This window comes from Mastigoproctus giganteus, chromosome 5 (assembly GCF_048544385.1).
Source record: "Mastigoproctus giganteus isolate SK-2022 chromosome 5, ASM4854438v1, whole genome shotgun sequence".
NCBI lineage: Eukaryota > Metazoa > Arthropoda > Arachnida > Uropygi > Thelyphonidae > Mastigoproctus > Mastigoproctus giganteus.
The window spans coordinates 48,121,501-48,145,456 of NC_143579.1; the positions used below are offsets into that span (position 1 = coordinate 48,121,501).

The window sequence follows — 23,956 nt, forward strand, 5'->3', positions numbered from 1 at the left end:
TAAAAATACATTAATAATTTGGTAATTCAAGTAATATAACATTTTTTAGGTTCTGATTTTTTTTATTAAATTGTTCAATCTATTCCGACCCGCATCATGATGCGAAAATTTCATTCGGCCCGCATTGTGATGCGAAAATTTCATTCAGCCCGCATCATGATACGAAAATTTCATTCGGCCCGCTGATGAAAAAAGTTGCCCACCCCTGCTCTACGGTCATATGCAATTATGGAAAAAGGTATCCTCCAGTTAAAAGCATTGTGGACACAAGTGACCTCTGGACAAAAAAAAAAAAAAAAAAAAATATTTATTCCTTCCCATAGAACAACCATGGGTACAACTTTATCAGTGCATAAGACACAGATCAACAGCTCTATGGGAAGTGCCTAATGTGTACATATATATAGCTCAAAATTAGACATCAATTTAGTAAATTCCCAAATTCCTAACTATACTGTGAGAGCAAATATTATTATGCCATAGTTTCATAGCTATGCAAATAGCTCTACATAACTACTTAGATATGAATTTAAGAGGGAAACCATTTTTACTCAGCTTGTTAGAGAACCTACAATATTATCGGGACTATTACATATTCTAATTAATCTTAATCCTTGCAAGAGAATTGTATTGCTATGAATTCTGCGGGATATGTTTGAATGCGTGAGATTGACTATCTCGAAATTAAAATCTCTACATTTATCATATACTTTAATAACTACTTTATCAGATGTAATTTTAATATTAATATCTAGAAATGTGGCTGCCAGAAAACTCTCTTTATTCTTATGTTCAAGCTCCAAATCTGTAGGATAAAAAATGGCCATGTCTTGCAAAAAATTTGGCTCATTAATTTGGCTCTTGCAATATGGTCATCAATATATCTATAAAGTATAGTACTGTTATTAAACTTACTTTTTTAGTGATGCAAATATAGGTTGGCCACAATACATGAACTACATGTTCCCATAGCTATACCTGTATGCTGTCTATATACAGCACTACCATTAGAAACAAACAATTAAATAAACATAAGTCTTAAATTAATCCCCGTATACCTTATCACATAGAATAACACTGTTATATGCATTGAAATAATCATTCAAAATCATTTTTAAATTATCATGTGAAATACTTGTAAACAGATTTTTGAAATCATACATACCGATATGCCTTATGCCTGCATTATTTGCATTCAGGTAATCCAAAACCTTTCTATTGTTTAATATAATCTTCGAATCTCCCACCTTACTGAATACGATTTTTAACAAAGATTCTAGTTTTTTATGCGGTATTTCAACATAACTATCTCTTAAATGCAACTGGGGACTTATGAAATTTAGGGATCCAATGTACGTATGAAAATTTAGTGTTATAGCAACTAAGTTTCAACCTTTTACTCATAGCAATCAGCCTCAGCCAAAAGATAATAAGCTACTACGTCGGTCGCATTGGCTAAACTGTACCGCAGTTTCCATTGGGGCTCTGAGTGGACTGACAAGTGATTCTACTAGCCATGTAGCATTAGATGCTTTAAGTCCAAATGAGGCATCAGACGTAGTGTCCCAGAGTAGTGTGGATAGTAACATTAATATGCAAAAAATCACACAGATATAGTCCGAAATGTGTAATGGGCATAAAAGTGACTTAAATTTAGAAGTTGTAATAAAGAGCTATGTCTAACATATCCTGCAATGAGCCCTTTGCAGTTAGATACTGAAGCGATTAACTTCCCTGCTTTTTGCCCTGCTAGTGGTGTGGTTTATTTAATCAAATGTGGTTGATGTGATGCCAAATATGTAGGACAAACAGGTGGGCCGTTACATTTGAGAATTAATGTTCACCGATCCCATATCAATCTTTCAGGAACAAAAATGATATTGAGCTACAGCACTTTCAACTGCATAGTTTTAATTAATATTTCTATCTCTATACTCACCATTGAAGGTAAATATAATGAAAGGTTGGGTTTAGAAAACCTACACATTCTAAAACAAAAATGTCTTTATCCATATGGACTGAACAGCAAGTTTAATAGACAGTGCTTTATGGGTTATAAGCAGATCAATGTATATACAATGCATTCCAACTGGTTAAAACTGGGGCGGTTAAACGTTATAGTAATAAGAGCTTACATCTTCATAGCAATAAGGATTTATGTAATGCAGATAAAGTAGGTAATTTTCCAGATTTGATAAAGTCTTGATCAACCTACAATCAGTATTAAATTGATTCATGATATGGTGTTTGGTATGAAAGTTAGCTGGTTGAAGGATTTGCTGAATATAGGCAGAGATCATAAATTTATCAGTGCACACCTGAAACATCAGCTGTTTGATATCTTTAAGTTTAAGCTGAGAAATATTAAAGTTGTTACAAAGGATTTTATAAGTTTTGAATTTTTAAATAGGGTTTTAGATTGCGTTAACCTAGAATAGATTCTTAACCATTTCAACTATGCTTTGCCTTTATCCAATTCAAATATAACTACTAGATTCAGCTATGTTAAGCCCATTGGCCTGAAGGTATGTAATTATAAACAAGAGGCGATAAATCTTATTAAGATTACAGAGAATGATTCCCTCTGCTTCTGCCATTTACCAGAATATCAAACTTATGTTGATGTACACCATAAACATATAATCACAGGAAACCTGAGTATTGTCAAACAAGTATAACTTAGGAGGTTGCTGTCTTATGGTTTTAAGTTTAGGCCCCATTTTAGGGCAAGTGTTAAGCAAATTCGTATTGATCTGATACAATTTAGACTAAAATTGGCATATAAATACAACATACTAGTAGAGGCATTCCGTATGTGGGCTTGTCTTACATATGAGGTATTGGTTGTTGTTGTTATTTGGTTTTTAGGAGCATTAGCAACTAAGGCCATATTGCTCCGGGGATATGCGGTGACCACCAAATACAGAGCATACGGAAAGGTCATTCCCTGACCTTTCCGTATCCTCTGTATTTGGTGGTCACAGGCTTGAACTCCGGTCTAATCAAGAAGTGTGTGCTACGCACTGCTGCTCCTGCCCACCTGGCTACGGAGGCGCTGAGGTATTGGTTAAACAGATTAATTATAAGTTCAAACGGTATGATAAGGACATGATTTTTGACTTAAAGTTAATTAAGCGGCAGTTATTGGATTTGCAATCTAGAATTATTATAACCACTGTTGATAAAGCAACCAATAACTATGGTATTATTTCTAAAAAGTTTTATACTGCCACTTTAGCTAAAGAGCTCAACAACACAGTACTACATACAAGATGGAGGGCGCCTCCGTAGCCAGGTGGGAAGGAGCAGCAGTGCGTAGCACACGCTTCTTGATTAGACCGGGGTTCGAGCCCGTCACCACCAAATACGGGGGTTGCGGAAAGGTCAGGAATGACCACCGCATATTCACGGAGCAATATGGCCTTAGTTGCTAATGCTCCTAAAAAACAAACAAGATGGAGGATATTAACAGTAATATTACCAGTAAAAGACTGATTGATTGTTATGAGTAAAAGGTTGAAACTTAATTGCTATAACACTAAACTTCCATACTTGCATTGGATCCCTAAATTTCATAACTCCCCAGTTGCATTTAGGTTTATAACTTCCTGTAGAGATAGTTATGTTGAAATGCCTCCGTAGCCGAGTGGGCAGGAGCGGGAGTGCAGTAGCACATGCTCTTTGAGTAGACTGGGGTTCAAGCCCCTGACTGCTGAATACGGTCGATCTGCCAACTCGCACTGGACAAGCCGCCTCCGTAGCCAGGTGGGAAGGAGCAGCAGTGTGTAGCACAAGCTTCTTGATTAGACTGGGGTTCGACCCAGTCACCACCAAATACGGAGGATGCCGAAAGTTCAGGGAATGACCACCGCATATCCCGGAGCAATATGGCCTTAGTTGCTAATGTTCCTAAAAACCAAAAATAACAAATAACCCGCACTGGACCAGTGTGGCAGATTATGGTCCATTTCCCTCAGCATGAATTGTTGAGGAGGCTTCCATCCTGCAGTGGGTTGATAATGGCTGCACTTTACTTTTACTTTTTTACCACATAAAAAGCTAGAATCGTAACGAATGGGCCTGGTGTACTGGGGTCCATGGTTTTTTTAATAACATACACGTATAAGTTATAAATCCAGTTTAATGTAAGAATACAAATATATACTAACAGTAGCTTTCGAGACTGGCGTGTTTCTTCATCAACTGACATTCAAATACAAAATACAACGGATAAGTGCAATGAGCTGAGAGAGGCACGTTAATCATGCGTCATTGTTGTTGCATGGACGTGCGCTGCTTTTTACTCCACTGATCATCTAGCATTAAAACGGTTGTCTCTAGGATGGGGTGTAGACGTATGCCTTTTTGGCGATTTATTGCCTTTACAACATCAAATGAGTGCAGTTACCCTGCAGGAACCTACGTTCACTTGTCTCCAGTGTGAAGACCCCTGTCACACCTGTCTTACACAGCAATGTAGTATATCGCATCACTTGTAGAGACTGTAACAGTTGCTACATAGGAGAAACATCAAGGCATCTCCAAGATCGCCTTACGGAACACAACAGAGCAATCCGGCTTGCCGAAACTGACCAGTCCGCGGAACATTTTTGGGCCACCAACCACAATCTTGACCCCAAACGTGACTTTGAAATAGTAGACCACTCACGACACTTTCGCCACCGCCTATGGCTAGAGTCATAGGCGGTGGCGAAACATAGTAAACAATCCAAAGGCAATAAATCGCCAAAAAGGCATACGTCTACACCCCATCCTAGAGACAACCATTTTAATGCTAGATGATCAGTGGAGTAAAAAGCAGCGCACGTCCGTGCAAAAACAATGACGCATGATTAATGTGCCTCACTCAGCTCATTGCACTTATCCGTTGTATTTTGTATTTGAATGTCAGTTGATGAAGAGACACGCCAGTCTCGAAAGCTACTGTTAGTATATGTTTGTATTCTTACATTAAGCTAGAATCTTTGTTAAAAATCGTATTGAGTAAGGTGGGAGATTCGAAGATTAGATTAAACAATAGAAAGGTTTTGGATTACCTGAATGCAAATAATGCAGGCATAAGGCATATCGGTATGTATGATTTCAAAAATCTGTTTACAAGTATTTCACATGATAATTTAAAAATGATTTTGAATGATTATTACAATGCATATAACAGTGTTATTTCATGTGATAAGGTATACTGGAATAATTTAATAGGCTTATGTTTATTTAATTGTTTCATTGTTAATGGTAGTGCCTATGGGAGCGTGTAGTTCATGTATTGTGGCCAACCTATATTTGCATCACTAAGAAAGGAAGTTTAATAACAGTGCTATACTTTATAGATATATTGATGACCTTATTGCTATTAATCAGCCAAATTTTTTGCAAGACATGGCCATTTTTTATCCTGTGGATTTGGAGCTTGAATGTATGAATAAAGAGTTTTCTGGCAGCCACATTTCTAGATATTGATATTAAAATTACATCTGATAAAGTAGTTAATAAAGTATATGATAAATGTAGAGATTTTAATTTCAAGATAGTCAATCTCATGCATTCAAACATATCCCGCAGAATTCATAGCAATATAATTCTCTTTCAAGGATTAAGATTAATTAGAATATGTAATAGTCCTGATAATATTGTAGGTTCTCTGACAGAATTTATTAACAAGCTGAGTAAAAATGGTTCCCCTCTTAAATTCATATCTAAGTACTTATGTAGAACTATTTGCATAGCTATGAAACTATGGCATAATAATATTTGCTCTCATAGTATAGTTAGGATTTTGGGCATTTACTAAATTCACGTCTTATTTTGAGCTTATGTACATATTACGCACTTCCTATAGAGCTGTTGATCTGTGTCTTACGCTCTGATAAAGTGATACCCGTGGTTGTTCTATGTGAAGGAATAAATATTTATTTTTTTATTTTTTTTTTTTTTTTGTCCAGAGGTCACTTGTGTCCACAGTGCTTTTAATTGGAGGATACCTTTTTCCATAATTGCATATGACCGTAGAGGAACCTTTGAACTTCCTTTCACTTCATGCAGCAGCTTGGGGCTATCCACGTTTTGTTTGCTCTGCTCCAAAGTATCGGTAAAATTTTGCTTTGTTCAGATGTATTGGTTAATATTGCTTTGTTCTGTAAGTATGTAATTTTGGCTAGCTCTTCTATTATTATTGGCATTTAATTTTAACTTTAACATTAATTATATATTAGTATCCTTTAATCTTAAATGGATTAGTACAAGTTTCTTTACACAAAGAATTACCAGGAGCTAAGGGATTACTGGGGATTTATGTTCCCAGTAATTTTCCGAAATAGTTTGCTATCTTTACCTCTACTTTTATCTTTATGCTATCTAACTCTTGTGTCTTATGCCTCAAAATCTATTAGAGTAATTCAAGGGAGATTGAGGTACTATTGCTATACTTGTTGCCCTTCTTTTTGCCTATTTTTTGGGCCTGTGCCCTCACTATTCTTTCCTCCTGTTCCTTTTGCTACGGAAACAGAAATACTCGTTTAAATATTCCGTTGATGTTTAAGAGTTTGGCTATCTGTAGGGCTAGCAGTTATATTTTTCCAGTCTGCCATTCTAATTTTTATTACGAGTTTCATATTTATTTTGATTGCATTAACTCATTTAGCTACTTAAATTTAATCTTAAAGCTATTATGTATATGGATATGGTGAGGCTGGCATATAATTAGCAGAAACAGATAACTCATGTTGTTATTGGTGACATATATTGAGAGTTGCTAGTCCCCATTGACGTGCCTTTCAATGTAGGCCTTATTCAGTAATGACATTATGGTAATATTGATTGTTAATATTGGAATTAGTATGACTTGGCTATATATTGAGACAGTTAGTGCCCTTTGTAGGTTATGGTTACACCTTTTTCGTATGCTTTATAGTTTGATATAAAAATAAATATCTCATATTTTTGCAGGCTTATGTAATGTTGAATCATTTCTGATGGCATTAATTTGTCTTGTCCTGAATATATCTGTATTTTAAATTGATATAAAATAATCTAAATAATTTGGATATTAAGGTTAATTCTGCTTTTTATATATAAGCTAAATAAAAATAGAATATTGCCAGTAGCATGGCAAACCAGTAGAGTGAAAATGAACTGAACCAAATAAAATAACAATAACAGAAAAATATAGGTGGGTAAAGAAGAAAAGGGTAGTGTTGAAGCAACGTTCCTAAAATAATTTAGAAATTAAGCCAATTAAAAGAAATTTAGCGCCACCCCCTAGTAAGCACCTGTTTCCAAATTATGTGAAATCTCACTAAGGTGGAAAAGTGACCAAATAAACTGAAAATTAATAAAATAGAATAAAATAGACTGACCATTATGCCCCATCTCGACAGAGGACCACGAGGCCAATAATATTTTGGGAATCACTGCATTTCAAAAGCTAAACAAATCCATGCAACGACGGAATGATACTAAGATCAAACTGCCTATGCAATAGATTTGCATAGCGGTGGTCCTTATGCAGTGAAAAATAATAAAACAGAAAGCCTAGTACTCACATGGCCAAACCACACCACTGATAAAACAATAGTTGAACTGAAAATATATAGAAACAAATTAGACTATAGATGGCGGTACGAACGCAGCATTAGCACATCGTCACGATACCCCCATTTAAATATGATCAAATTAATCCAAAAATTAAATAGAAAAATAGTAGAAAAACTAACAGGAATGGCAGCAGAAAAGCGCAATCCACTACATGTTGTGAATAAGCTAATAAATAAAAATAGAATATTGCCAGTAGCATGGCAGACCAGTAGAGTGAAAATGAACTAAACCAAATAAAATAACAATAACAGAAAATTATAGGGAGGGTAAAGAAGAAAAAGGTATTGTTGAAGCAACGTTCCTAAAATAATTTAGAAATTAAGCCAATTAAAAGAAATTTAGTGGTGCACCCTAGTAAGCACCCGTTTCCGAATTATGTGAAATCTCATTAAGGTGGAAATGTACACTAACAACATTGTTGTTATTTGGTTTTGAGGAACATTAGTAACTAAGGCCATATTGCTCTGGGGAAATGATAGGCGCCACTAACAACATTACCTGACCAAATAAACTGAAAATTAATAAAATGTTTTATTTTTTTTATTTTATTTTATTGGAAACGAGTGCTTACTAGGAGGAATTTTATTTTATTTTATTGGAAACGGGTGCTTACTAGGGGTGCTGCTAAATTATTTTTAATTGGCTTCATTTCTAAATTATTTTAGGAACGTTGCTTCAACACTACCCTTTTCTTCTTTACTCACCCCTATATTTTTCTGTTATTGTTATTTTATTTGGTTCAGTTCATTTTCACTCTACTGGTTTACCATGCTAGTGGCAATATTCTGTTTTTATTTAGCTTATTATACGTAACATGTAGTGGATTGTGCTTTTCTGCTGCCACTGATGTTAGCTTTTCTATTATTTTTCTTATTTATTTTGATATATATTTCAGTAATTTTTATTTTTCTATTTAATTTTTGGATTAATTTGGTCATATTTAAATGGGGGAGCGTGACGATGTGCTAACGCTGCGTTTGTACCGCCATATATATAACCTAATTTGTTTCTATATATTTTCAGTTCAACTATTGTTTTGTTAGTGGTCTGGTTTGGCCATGCGAGTACTAGGCTTTCTCTTTTATTATTTTTCGCTGCATAAGGACCACTGCTATGCAAATCTATTGCATCGGTGGTTTGATCTTAGTATCATTCTTTCGTTGCATGGATTTGTTTAACGTTCGAAGCCAATTAAAAGATTAAGAAGATTAAGTCAATTAAAAGAAATTTAATGTCGCTAAATTTCTTTTAATTGGCTTAATCTTTCTCATCTCTGATACGAATGCGCTAATTGCTGATTGGCTCAGATTGTCCTAAATCATGTGAACAGTGCACGATACATAGCACTGTTTCACTCTTGATATATATATTACAAGTAGCAGCAGTAGTAGTAGTAATATGGCAATTGATGCAAGAAAGCAAGCTTATATAGCATCAGCCCAAAAAAAAAAAAAGAATTTGTCTTAGGTTGAATAAATTCTCCCTTGAATTTATTCAACCCATTCATCACAACAACAGATGCTTGTTGTTGCACACATCTATCCTGCAAAGGCGCCTCCGTAGCCAGGTGGGAAGGAGCAGCAGTGCGTAGCACACGCTTCTTGATTAGACCGCGGTTCGAGCCCGTCACCACCAAATACGGAGGATGCGGAAAGGTCAGGGAATGACCACCGCATATCCCCGAGCAATATGGCCTTAGTTGCTAATGCTCCTAAAAACAAAATAACAAACAAACAAACAAACTATCCTGCAAAAGTGCTCTTGCAGTCTGATTAATTCTATCTGGCCATCCTTTTAGGTCAGATTTGATCATTACCCTGGATATAGGAAAGAATGATTGCTGACAAACTATTCATCTGCCCTTGATATCTTTTCCACATCCCAAAAGGGAATGTATATTATGATTGTGAGAGTATATATTCACAGGATTGGTGTGCATGATAAAAATAACGTCTCATATCTCTCTCTCTCTCTGGGAGATGGTTTTACACCTTTTATTGAGACCAGCTAACTACAACCATATGTGACAAGACCTTTAAGAAATTTCTCCAGTAACTGACGACATCTGAACTCTGATCTTACTAAATGAGTAATGAGTAGCAAAACCACTGTACCATCACAGATAATGCTGAATGTAAGGAATATGACTTAAAATTCATTCGTAGGACCTAAGAATATGTGTAATGAAATAACACTATCTTCTGCCTAAATAATTAGTATCAAAATTACAATTTAAGTAACTGAGTATCTCTTGAATGGTAAAAAGCAAGAAATACTATGTTGTAAATAAGGAGGAGATATGTGTGTCCACTTCTTCAAATATATAGAACAAATTAAGAAATACACTTATATTAAGTACATATAAAAAAAATTAATAGTCTTCTTATTACCATCTAAAAGTTGACACATACAAAACAATAACAAATCTTAACAAACCATGACAAATTTTTGGGGCAACAATATGTCTGTATAAACCAAGAATAGTCTGTATGAACCAGAGCTGTAATGCTCAATACATTCTACGTTGATATCACTACGTTGTTTTGCAATTTTTTCATTAAATTCTTTTAATTAATTTTCTTATTTTTAATTGCATTTAATTGTGTTAAATTGAGTTTTAATTATTTTTTAAATTATTTGTTACTCTAATGTAAGTTTTTCGTTTTAATTTCTGGAGAGTATCATACTGAAGTGTTCTACATACTATATTGAGTTAAACTTCTCTTATTATTTTACAAACCATATTTTATACAGACTATTCATACTACAGAAGAACATTCAAGGAAGCTTTTGCATTAAAAGCATATCTGCCAACTTTGTAAAATTTTCTTAAAATTTATAAAAGAAAACGACTGCAAACAAGTTCAAAAGGGCCCAAAGTCTGGAAAGATTTTACTATAATTTATTATTATTTTTTTTTTTATATTTGTACTTCTACCCCTGAATGGTGGACAAATATTTCCCTTTTTTCCTTAATTTTCCACAGTAATTGTCATTAGTTATAACTTTTTACTATCCGATCTGTGGCTGGTTCAAGAAAGAATATCTGCAGCTGGTTGATGTCAGCACAGAGAAGAGATGGGTGAAAGCAAAAATATTTAAGAATGCATTTCATCCATTGATTATTAAAAAAAAAAAAAAAACACAGCAGTCATCAATAACTTTTCAAAACAGACACAGAGAAGGGGGTGGGGGAGTTAGATATTTAGTACACCCTCCTTAAAGCACTTTGATTAATGAAACAATGAAAAACATTTACATTTATTCAAAGGTAAGCAGGGGAAAAAAAAAAGAAAGAAAGGAAAAAAAAGGAAGAAATTCCTGAGATTGGAATGGAACTTGCACCTTAAATCATGTTGCTTTACTTTTTTGCTTTTTTTCACAAAACTAGCTAGTAACCACATGTCGTTATGGTGCTACACTGAGAATCAGTAGATTATATAATAATTTGAGGATATTCTAAATTATCTCTCGTTTGTTATTCAGGATTTGTGAAATGTAGTGAAATATTATTACCTCTAAATAACATGAAATTAGATCCTTTTATATTATTACAGAGAACCTCTATCAGAAAGATTGGCATTTGCTAATGAGATGATGTCTGAAATTCTGGACTCAGCTGATAATCCTCTAACAGTAAGTCTTTTCAGGAAGTTAAGATGTTATTCAGAAAATAACATTAAAATCAGTGAAATGTGTATATGTTTGTGACAGTGCTCTAGGAATTTGAGCATTATGTAAATAATGCTCAAATGTCATTATGTAACCTGCCAACTGTTCCTATATAGTTGAAACCTTTCTGGTAATTGGGTGTTCCAATTACCAGAAATGTTCCAATTTTCAAAAATGAAAAAAAAAAAAATAATAAATAAATAAATAACATATTGCCTGCTTGTGTTATTTTTCAAAGATGCAATATGTTATTTATTTATTTATTATTATATTTTTTCATTTTTGGAACTACTGAGGTCAACAGTGTTTGTTTAATAGTAGAGACATTAGGTAGCTCTGCAAAAGTATTTAAAATACATTTATTCCATTTTATGATGACATGTAATTTACCCATTGTAACATAAGGTGCGTATTAATTTGTTATCATTAATATGGATGAAAAGTGTAGGAATGCCATTTGGAAGAATGTATATCCAGATTGTTTTACTAAAGTGAGATCACTTAAAAAAAAGTCTTTCGACTTTTGATATCTAAAAGTTGGTGAGTATGCATAAGATAATGTATTTACATTGTTTCATCTTTGGCAATAATACGAATTATACCTGTATTGATATACATAGATTAACCACACACACACTTACACAGTGAACTACAGGCGATTAATAATGTCTGTTCATATTTTAATTTATTTATAAGTGTGGTTATTTATAGTTGAACGAGTTAGGTAATTTAGCATTACATTTCATTTCAAGCACATTTGATTATCAAATAACGTACTTCAGGAGTTAGAAATATTCTGTGATATGCTGAAATTTACCAAAACTTCGCTTACAAAGAACATGCAAATCCCACATCGTAGCAACCCATCACATGATGTTTGTGTGAAAGGTATCTGTGAGGTGGAATTTGTGTGGCATTTTTTTAAGGAGGTACATAGGTGAAAAGGATTAACTTATTGGCAGTAAGTTTCAATAAGTTAATGATTTAACTTATTGAAATCTTTTCCATAGATCCCTAAGAATACATAGTGAGGCAATTGGAAAACAAGACTGATGTTATGAGATGAGTGCTGTGCTGCGCTGCCATCTACAAGAAGTAAACATGAAATAAAAGAGTGCTGTTTCTCGAGCACCGCAATCAAGATCAGCAGAAATTGCTGCCACTTCAGAAAGTAGTGTGAGCTGAACTGCATGTCTCTCTTGTGTCAGTGTTGTTGGAGGGAGAGTGGAACAAAGAACAAACATCAAGTTTTGTGTTTGACTGGGAAAACATGCCACAGAAACATTTCAAATGATGAAACAAGTGTATGGAAATTATTGTCTGTCTCATGCACTTGTGTTCAAGTGGCTTAAACATTTCACTCATGGAAGAGAATCACTGGAGGACAACGAACATCTGGGCCAAGCAACAATATTATGATGTGGTTACAAAGGAACTGGATGCAAAAAATAATTTTGATATCATATACTTGGATTTCAGGAAAGCTTTTGACACTGTTCCACATGGAAGACTACTGTTCAAATTGGAGCAGAATAGTATTAAGGGTAAGTTGCTACAATGGATAAAAGGATGGTTGAGTGGGAGAAGACAGAGGGTGGTAATCAATGGGTGCTGCTCTTCGTGGACTAATGCTATTAGTGGAGTCCCACAGGGTTCGGTGTTGAGTCCACTGTTATTTTTTTTATTTTTCAATGATATTGATGAAGGTATATCAGGCTTAGTGTCGAAGTTTGCAGATGATACAAAGGTTGCAGGGTTGTTAATGGCAGTAATGGCAGTGTGCTACTGTAACAGAACCTAGAAAATTTGGGAAGATGGGTTGAGAAGTGGCAACTGAAGTTTAACATTGACAAATGCAAAGTACTGCATATGGGTAGAAGTAACCCCAGAGGAACGTACCAACTGTGTGGTACTACACTTAAGGTGGTAGAAAATGAAAAAACCTGGGAGTAATTGTGCAGTCAGTTATGAAGCTTTCTGAGCAATGCAGACAGGCTGCCAGGGCATGTCATGGGGTTTTGTCAATGATATATAGGAATTTTGCTAGCAGGGAGAAGGAGGTGATTGTCCCTCTGTATAAGGCAATGGTCAGGCCACACCTTGAGTACTGCGTACAGGTCTGGAGGCCTCATTTTAGGAAGGATGTAGATTTACTTGAGCATGTACAGAGAAGGGCAACAAGATTGGTGAGGGGAATGAAGGGATCCTCTTACCAAGAGAGACTTAAGTTCTGCAAATTGCAGTGGCTGGAGACTAGGCACCTGCGCAGTGATCTGATTGAGGTGTATAAGGCCTTGAATGGGTTGAGCACGCTGAATTCTGATGGGATCCTTCCACTTGTTCAGATTACGAACCTAAGGGGGCATAAATTCAAATTAAGAAAAGACAGATGTAGAATAGATGTGCGGAAATTTGCCTTTAGCCAGCGGGTGGTTAATTGCTGGAACAAACTTCCATCTATCGTTGTGGAAGTTGATAGTTTGAATAAATTTAAGGAGGAACTGGACAGGTATTTGGAAGGAATGGTGTGATTTTTTGTTTTTGTTTTTTGGCTGATGCTGCATAAGCTTATACACTTGCTTTCTTGCATCACATGCCACTGCTACTACTACTACAGTCAGTGTTAGTGGTCCTCTAGGCACTTCAGATTACAACTTGGTGATGGTCTCTTCAGTGAAGCCTCTCTCTCATGATCCCCCCCCTACCTTGTGTTTGGCATTACAAGAATGAGAAATGGGATGATCTGCATCATTTCTATTCTTATTTTCCTTGTGCTTTGCTGTTTATTGTTTTAAATGTTCTAGTCTGATGTTTGCTTTGATTGTGTCAGTGAAATTATTCTTGTAAGGATGAAATCCTTTATCTAAACCTTGGTTTTCCAACAAATGCATTAAGATTGTTCAAGATAAGAACATTGCATATGCAACTGGCTTGCATCCAAATCTCCAGGTTCATTTTCTGCCTACACCAAAGCTCACATCATCAATTACAAAACAGTTATTAATCAATTCAAACTTGATTTTGAACAGGCTAAGGAGTTGAAAATTTTCTTCTTGTCCAAATGGTAGTCCAGCATTCTAGGCTTTTGCCAAAGCTATTGGCTGTAACTTCTGTCCATCTATACTCCCATCTCTGTTAAAACCTGATGGTTCTATTGCATACTCAGCTAAAGATAAAGCCAACTTACTAGCATCATACTTTTCATCTAACTCTTGTATTAATGATCTTGGTAAGCCTCCTCCTCTTACCATACCCAGTACACACCACTCAATGCATTCTGTGGTTTTGAAAGATGTTAGAAGAATTCTGAACAATGTGATATCAAGAAAGCTCTATGTCCTGATAGAATTTCTCGAATTGTTTTCAGAAGCTGTGCTCCTGAGTTTGCTCCTATTCTGTCTCCTTTTTACACGTTCTTATTTTACTAGTGTTTTTTTCTTCTGCTTGGAAATTTGCTCATATTTGTCACCCTTAAAAGGGTGACGTCTCTCCTATTGCCCTGTAGTACTTACCTCTACCCTTTATAAAGTAATGGAAAAATATATCAACTGCCAACTCTTAAACTGTCTCGAAACCTGCCATTTGGTTAATGATCACCAACACGGACTCAATCAATACCAATATGTTGGCTTATGTTACTCATATTTGGTCAATTTCAGTGGAAAATTTTGGTGAAACTGAAGCAGTTGCTCTTGATATTTCTAAGGCTTTTGATTGTTTTTGGCACAAAGGTCTGATAAACAAGCTCTCACCTTATGGATTGCTGACTTTTCTGTAGAATATTTGCTGTAAATATTTGTGAATATTTGTTGGAGAATAGGGCTTCCATGGTATGGCAAGACTTGTGTGGATCAGTCGTAGTTAGATTTTTGATTAGTCTGCCAAAATGCTTTTGTTTTGTTGGCAGAGGAAGGTTTAGGTCCCCGAGCAGAATCACCTTCTGATTGTGGCTCATTAAGAGTATTCAGATAGAGACAGACTGACTGCAAGAGCTTATTAAAATACTCGGTATATACCAAGGATTACTTTAAAAATTCTCCCTAGGTAAATGGCAAATTTTATTAAGGGAGATGAGAGTCTTTGGCACATAGTAACTCTGCAGTCCTTCTTGTCTATCTACTAGCAGCAATATTATGGTATCCCAGATTAGATGTAAAGATCACAATGTACATTCCGTCTAGAGAGCCAGGTTTCGAGCAGTATAACAAAGTCGTATTCAAGAACTAGGCAAGGTCAAGAAGATCATCAAGTTTATTCTTTACACTCTGTGCATTTTGCAGAAAGCAGCTAATCTGGATACCCTTTGAGAACTGAATCATGATTCGATTATCTTTAGGGCTATATGAAAAAGCAACTTTGTTGCTTGCTGGCAGACATCAGTGTGATGCCTGCTAGCAAGCAACAAAGTTGCTTTTTCATATAGTGATCAAGTTGTTACTTGGTCATTGAACATTCTGATAGCATGTTCAATGATCACATACCAAATAACTTGATCACCAATGATCAAATTTTTGGGATGTGGTGCCTAATGTGCTGACTTGAAGCTATGCTCATAATTCACTGGTTTTGTTTACAGGTTAGCTCTATTGTAGACCGTTGAGCATCCTGAATTCTATTTTCCATAATCATACGTAGTATACCAGTCAGCTAGCTTTTTGCTCAAATCCATCTGTATGTTGTTATCTTCAAAATTTTACCCAGAAAGAGGCATTAGAGAGGTGTCTGTTGAAAATTTTGGCCATATACAATCTAGCCGCAGGCTTGCAAATTAATAAGCTGGTCTTCACATGTTTATTACCTGTGATGCTTGCTTGGTTTTTATGATATTGATTTGTGACTTCTTGAAGCTGTTGTTCTACTGGATACTAAGTTTTGCAAGAATATTTGGAGTGGGCGGGGACACTTTTTTTTCATTAGTTTGTTTGCTCTCAATGTGCTGCTTGTGTTAGATTATATTGGTAACACCTGTTCATTGATTTCAGATCCTGAATAGAGGAATTGCCATTCATTGTTATTCATCCAGTTTTTGCAAGTAATCTTTCAGTGTTGTATGTCTGATGTTAAGCATGTATACAATTTTTTTTCTCTATTCCCAAAGCAGAATGAATAGCTGACTTGAAAGGAAATCCTCAATTTATCATGTTGACAAAACTCAGGAAGTGAGGCTTCCATTTGTGAGGGTTTGTTGCACATAGAAACTGGCTCTGTGCTACAAGGGGTGCCATAGTGCATTGTTAGAAACTGCAAGTGAAAGTTTTCATCATCCTTGCTTTTTTTAAATTACAGCAATGAACACATCCGTCTTGATTTCTTATTTGATGATAAGTATTTGAGTGTTTTTAAAAGAATAATAGCATCCACAAAAAATTCAATGAAAAGGATCTGTACAAATTATATAGATTATTTAAACAAATAGTTATACAATTATTTAAACTGTGATTCTGAAATTATTTACTTGTTTTGTTTTTATAAATTTCAGGGAAATTGCTGGTGGATGAAGTCTGAAGAACCATGGCAAACGCTTGCTTGTTGCAAAGAGATTGCTAAAGCAGTGAGATCTCCAGATCCTAAAAAATACCTCTCTCATTTTCCAGTCCATCAAGATGGGTCCTGCAATGGTTTGCAGCATTATGCTGCGTTAGGTAAAGACCAGCAAGGAGCAGAACAAGTAAATTTACATCCCAGTGATCGACCTCAAGATGTGTATAGTGGTGTAGCTAGTTTGGTTAGTATTTGATAACAGTTAGTAAATTTGTCACCTTCTGTATATTATTAACATTGGCAAAAATGTGATTAATTGAAGCAAATTAGTTCCACACATTTGAGAGGTGTTTCAGAAGTTTCTTGTAGCAGCACAAGTGTTTATGTAAATAAATTCCCATTAGGTGTGACACTAATATTAAATGTCCATTGTATATAAAGTGGGAAAGTGTGTGTTCATTCAGACCTCAGCTATGGATCCTGTAAAGGCAGAAATGAGTTCCACATAAATAGATGTTTATATAGTGGATAAGTTTCGTGTATTATAGGGAAAAATTACATGCAAGTTCCTTAATCTGTTGATGCAATGCTGAGGGACCCGCACCTCATTGTGCTCACTAGTGGTTATCCACTTCACTAAAGAAGGCTGCATGATTCAGTCAGGGCTCTTAAAAGTGATGCACATGTTCTTCATCTATCAAGAGCTTGTACTTGACAATCTCACGACATTCAGCACCATTGTTAATAATACATATTGCATCAGATTTTATGATAACTTGTGACCTGAACTATGCTAGGATGAACCTGTTTGTTAGAATATGGTTTCATTTACCTTCAAGACAATCCTACACACTGTTGCTATCAGAACGTTCAACAGTTGCTGTGGTGCTAAGATTTCAAAATGCTTTAACATCCTCCTTATTCTACTAACCTATCCCCTTGTGATACTTCTTGTTCGCTTGGGTGAAGAAACTAATTCAAGGATGCCAGTTTGAGTGCCATCAAGCCATCAAACAGTTGTCAGGTCATTTTGTAAGCCAAGCACGGTGAATTGCAGCAGTACAGTTATTGACTGACTACGTCATGGGTGAAAGAAATGTATTGACATTGGTAATTACATTAAGTTAGCAATAGGTTCACATAGTCGAGTCATATTGTTTTTGTTGATTACTTGTGCCTTGTAATGATTATATACAAGAACCTTCTAAAATGACTTAGTATCAAATTAAAGATAATTTTTGTAGATATCCACAAAAATAGCAAACCACAGAAAAAAAATTTCTTAGTTACAAAAAAAAGTCAAATAATGGGAATAACAGGTATGGAGCACAGTAGTGTAGTTTGCATACATGTTTCTTTTTGTCTTGGCATATAGCTTTTGTTGCTTTTGTGCCATTAAAACCGAAATCCAGTCCCAGCCATGTTTCTTATTGTCATGAGCACTAGAATTGAATAAAACTGTGATTCAATTTATGCATTATTCAGTTCAGTGCATGTTGTTCAATTCTAATACAACATATTTCTTAAATTATTAAAATCAAAAATATACCATATTTATTTTTATAAATATTTTCTTTTTAATTTTTTGAATAAAAACAATGTCACTCGTAAAAATTAAAATTAATTTATTTTAAAATAAATAAATATTTTAAAATAAACCCGTAAAAATTAAAATTAATTAATTTTTTTAATCTATTTAAATTACTGTATATTTTACTGTATATTTTATAAAAAAAAATTAATTAATTTTTTTTTTAAAATATACAGTTGTGCCTCTGTATTCGCTGATTCAGTTACCTGCAGTTAACCATGGAAAAAAAAAATTAAAAAACTTAACACGCACTACTCGTGTGTTCAATACGATGCTTCCCTTTATTTTTTACAGTGTTGCGTATGGTTTGGTCACCAACATTATAATCCTTCTTCAGAGATTTAACGGATGCACCATTTTCAAACGTTTGAATAATTTTAAGTTTTTGTTTAATTTGAAAGCACAACTCTTGCATTTGCCTATCATTTTTGCGATTTCTAAACAAAAAAAAAAAAAAATAGTTACTATAAAAAAAATTTACGACGTCCCTGACATATATAAAACAAATTTTGTCCTTTTGCAGTGTGATGGAACACAATAATCGATGCGACACACTAAATCAAACTAAACATTTGGTCTCTTCCTCTCCCCCTTTGTTTTTTGTTTTGAGCGGTAGGTGTGAAGACAGCAGGGGTTGCAAGATAATAGGTACACTAATCTCCCAATGACGACTTATAACACTGGTTCTTGTCACTTATTTACGACTTGCAAAATATCTATTTATACCTATTCTAGTTATTACTTGAATTTTATGATTTCTGGTTGGTTTTTTTTTTTTTTTTTAATTTGGAGTCTTGAAGTGTCCCGGTTAATCCAATCCTGGTAAATTGAGTCTGCTGTACTTTATAATTACCTATATAGTATCAGTGTAAATTGCCCATAGTTAACTCATAAATTTGAACTACGTAAGTAGTGTAGAAGGCATTGTTTTAATTGTATCTCATATTGTGGTTGCCTTCACAACGAGATAGCGGTATTGCACTACTTCAAATCACTGATGATGAAGCCCAATAGCTTCGAAATGATCGTCTGGGTAGTACGATCGTTTCGATCGTACTACACAGATGATCGAAAAAAATAACAGTAGTCTTCTCTACTAGAGAAGCGTTCTTTATTTGAAGTAGTGCAATACCACTATCTTGTTGTGAAGACAACCACAATATGAGATTTAATTAAAACGATGCCTTCTACACTACTTACATAGTTCAAATTTATGGGTTAATTATGGGTCAAATTACATTTATAATTACCGTATTTAATGTCGGTAATGTCTTACTGTGTGTTTAATTTATCAGTTAGACTTTGTTGTATGTTTGTACAAGAAAATCATGTTATATTTGGGGTCAGCAGGTGTTCACTTATATCCGCGGTTTCAGCCATCCACGATAGGTCTTGGAACGTATCCCCGTGGATACGAGGGGTCTTACTGTATATATTTTTTATCATCCTTGCATCATTGTCAAACTTGTAATTTAATCAGTATGCATAATATAGAGTTAAATCCAAATTTTTGATTGATATTTACAAAAATTGAAAGCCATAGTACATAGTAAAAATTCAATATTTCAGCTAAAATGAAAATCCATGCCATTTCCTGGAATTTGCCAGATTTTGTGTGGCCATATTATAGCCATATGTTAAAATATAACATTTGTATATACTGAAGCATATCATATATTGGGAGAAAAATATACAGTCGCTTCATTGAGCCCTATTCTTTCCTTAACAATTAAAGTGGATTCTTTTTCACAACAGTTTCTCACAGTTGAGCTATTACAGTATCTGGGACACTTCTTTACCTAATATATGGGGGAGGGGAAACAGTGTAGACAAGAACCCATTCCTTAAATTAATGTTAACAATTTATAATTCCATAAATTAATATTCCCTATTCCATAACAATGCAAACATGCTTTTATTACAAAACAGCTGCATTGTATGTTATTTTTAATTTTTAAAATAACTAAATGCACAAGGCATAATACATTTAAGAGTTTAATATCTATATAATATCAGTGTGTAGATACACCATAGACAACTCTTAAGAAACTACAAAGTAGTTGAGGCGCCTCCGTAGCCAGGTGGGAAGGAGCAGCAGTGCGTAGCACACGCTTCTTGATTAGACCGGGGTTCGAGCCCGTCACCACCAAATACGGAGGATGCGGAAAGGTCATTCAGGGAATGACCACCGCATATCCCGGAGCAATATGGCCTTAGTTGCTAATGCTCCTAAAAACCAAATAACAACAATAACAACAACAAAGTAGTTGAAGAGCATCATTTGCTCTTTCTCATATTGTGCTCTGCCTTCATGACAAGTTGCCATGATATTGCACTACCTCGAATAAGTAACGCTTCACTAATAGAGAAGACTATTGTTACTTATTCTCAGTGAGTACCACCACCCAGACATGTTTCAAGGCTATTGGCCTATCATCAGTGGGTGGGCAGGTACCCTGGTATTGCAGACATGACGACCCAGTTGTGAAGATAATCACACAATATGAGAGATGCCAAAAGGTGTATATGACAATATTTAAAATAACTAAATGCACAAGGCATAATACATTAAGAGTTTAATATCTATATAATATCGGTGTGTAGATACACCATAGACAACTCTTAAGAAACTACAAAGTAGTTGTTGTTGTAGGCATCATTTGCTCTTTCTCATATTGTGCTCTGCCTTCACGATGAGTTGCCATGATATTGCACTACCTTAACGCTTCACTAATAGAGAAGACTATTGTTACTTATTCTCAGTGAGTACCACCACCCAGACGTGTTTCAAGGCTATTGGCCTATCATCAGTGGGTGGGCAGAGGTACCCTGGTATTGCAGACATGACGACCCAGTTGTGAAGATAATCACACAATATGAGAGATGCCAAAAAGTGTATATGACAATATTTAGATGATAGGCCAATAGCCTTGAAACATGTCTGGGTGGTGGTACTCACTGAGCATAAGTAACAATAGTCTTCTCTATTAGTGAAGCGTTACTTATTCGAGGTAGTGCAATATCATGGCAACTCATCGTGAAGGCAGAGCACAATATGAGAAAGAGCAAATGATGCCTACAACAACTACTTTGTAGTTTCTTAAGAGTTGTCTATGGTGTATCTACACACCGATATTATATAGTTATTTTTAATGCATAGTAGTTGATTTTCTGCTAGTATGAATGGCAATCTGAGAAGTAATGTTAGTTCTTGCACAGTGTGTTTGATTCATCCATTTTCCTAAAAAAGGCAGAAAAATGGATTTTAGGGGTTTATATATATATATATATATATTTTTTTTTTTTTTTTTTTTTATGTGGAGATGTGGCAGTGGTAGTATAATGTGTTGTATCTGTATCTTATCCCTTAATTCTAAGAATGGGATTTTAGTTGTCATAGTGGCATTATATTTGTATTTTCTTAATCATGTCTGGCAAAGTATTTTTCTATATAAAGATTATAATGAAAAGTAGTGGTTCTTCATTGGGTTCAGTTAGCTTTGTGTGTGTATTTCTGTGTTCATATTATATGAAAATGAGTAATCATAGTTTAAACATTAAATGATGTTAAAACTGTTTATATGCTTGCCATTTTTTTTTTTTTTTTTTTGTCTTCACAGTCATTGATTCTACTCTTTGTGATATTTGGTGTTAAAACTCCTTGTCTGGCAATTATAATTGTGCACATGCCTACCCATTTGTCGAATGAGTGGGCATGTCCACAGTAGTTGGTAGAAATATAATCAGCTTTACAAGTTCATTGACAGTTTAGAATGATATCTAAAATCTTTCTAACATTCAAACTGGAAAAGTATGCCTCATTGTGCATAGGGTAAGCCATGAGATTGGTTCCACATTTTGTTATAGGTTTATAAATAATTAAAATTTCCTGTCTAGAAGTGTTATGACACTGATAACACTTAACATAAACACTTCACCTATAAAGTCACATTTCATACAGGTGTATATATTGGGAATATGAAGTGTTGGCATTCATATTTTATCATGTGTGACAAAGCTTTTGTTTTGAATCATGTTGATTCTCTTTTAAACATCTTGTAATAGACTGAACTAATCTGAAACAGCAGCCTATGGCCTATTTTATTCTTCAGTGAGCTAGAATTTTTGCAGTAGTATTCACTTGACCTGATACTTAAGTATGAGCATTATGATTATGATATTGCATACAGTTATTTATTTGCAACTACAGTTCTTTTATATAATTTCTTATTTTATTATATGTTTTTAAAATTAACATTAGGTAGAAGAAGAAAGAGCCAAGGATGCTGAATCTGGTATCGATGTAGCAAAATCATTAGAAGGACACATTAAAAGAAAGGTAAGATAAAGTTTTCAACAAATAATGCTTAACTAGCAATATTGTCACTTAGAAAAAAAGTTAGGTAGCAAAACTTGATTTCTGTAAATCATGTAGTCTTTGTAATACATCACACAAAAATCATACTTATAAAGATGCATACTTACACTTCAGTGCAAGTATTGATTCAGTTTAATCTTACCTAAAGGATTATTTAATTAGAGCACAATTTTTCTACTGGATTTCCTCCTATAGTGTTCATACTGTTAAAGTCATGTTCAATCCCATTGATTTAGATGTTTATTCCTTTGTGCTTTTAATTTACATTCTCACTTAATTATTTTTGCTGCTCCAAACGAAGACTGGTAAAAATATCCAGTGGAAATATCTAATAATTATCTCATTATAATAGTTCTTCAAGATTAAATTAAATAAATTTTCTTAATGCACTGTAAGTTTGCATTTCTTTAATTGACTTGTTTCTGAGATAGTCATAGGGCATGGACTTTGGAACATGCATTACCATTCCATTACTTCCATTGTAATGAAAATCTGTAACCAAATATAAGTATTGCTTACATCACACAAATTGGATCTACACATGCTATGATAATGAAGAAATCTAATGTCTGTGTTTACAACAGTAACTAGTATTTGTGTATCAGGAAACTGATTTTGAAGTTTACTGGCTCCACAATTAGTTTTATAACATGCAAATACTGAAATAAAATTTTCAAAAAAAATTATATTAATAATAAATATTTCTTTCTTAGATTTTGATAAATGAAGCAAAAGAAAATCAGAGCAATATGCCATCATGAATAAAAATATATCAAAGAAAACGTCCAAGAATAAAGCTATGGGAAATTCTGGAAGTGAAAAAAAGGAGGGGCCACTCAAGGAATAAACAAAAATATAGTGGAGGAAGGAGGAGTGCTGCAAGCTTAAATAGTCAAGTTTCCCTCTGTGCAACGTATATGATCTTATGGCCCAAATCCCTACCATAAGTTCACATATGTCACCCAGATAGAAAGTAGCAGAGAACCAATGTGAAAAGAATCAGTTATGCATGACAAATGGGAGAGCGTTGATACACTTAAATTCACAGTGTACACTTTCCTTACTAAATAGAGTTATTAGTAGTGGTATTCATTGTTTCTGTACTGATGCACATAGCTTAATTGAATCTTACCGAAATAGTGGTTTAATAAAGTAAACAGTTATGATAATCTATCCAGCATCCAACTCTCTAATACCCAATGGGTTACTGTATCTGATATAGG

General features: G+C 34.5%; 1 protein-coding gene across 1 annotated transcript in view; it reads left to right on the top strand.

Annotated features, from left to right (window-relative positions):
• Nucleotides 1–23,956, top strand: part of PolrMT (mitochondrial RNA polymerase) — a 395,821-nt gene that overhangs the window by 301,994 nt on the left and 69,871 nt on the right. Inside the window, exons 22-24 of the mRNA XM_090374544.1 lie at nt 11,169–11,247; nt 16,763–17,008; nt 22,617–22,694. Of these exons, the coding sequence (XP_090230670.1) occupies nt 11,169–11,247; nt 16,763–17,008; nt 22,617–22,694 (403 nt within the window). The remainder of the gene's footprint in view (nt 1–11,168; nt 11,248–16,762; nt 17,009–22,616; nt 22,695–23,956) is intronic.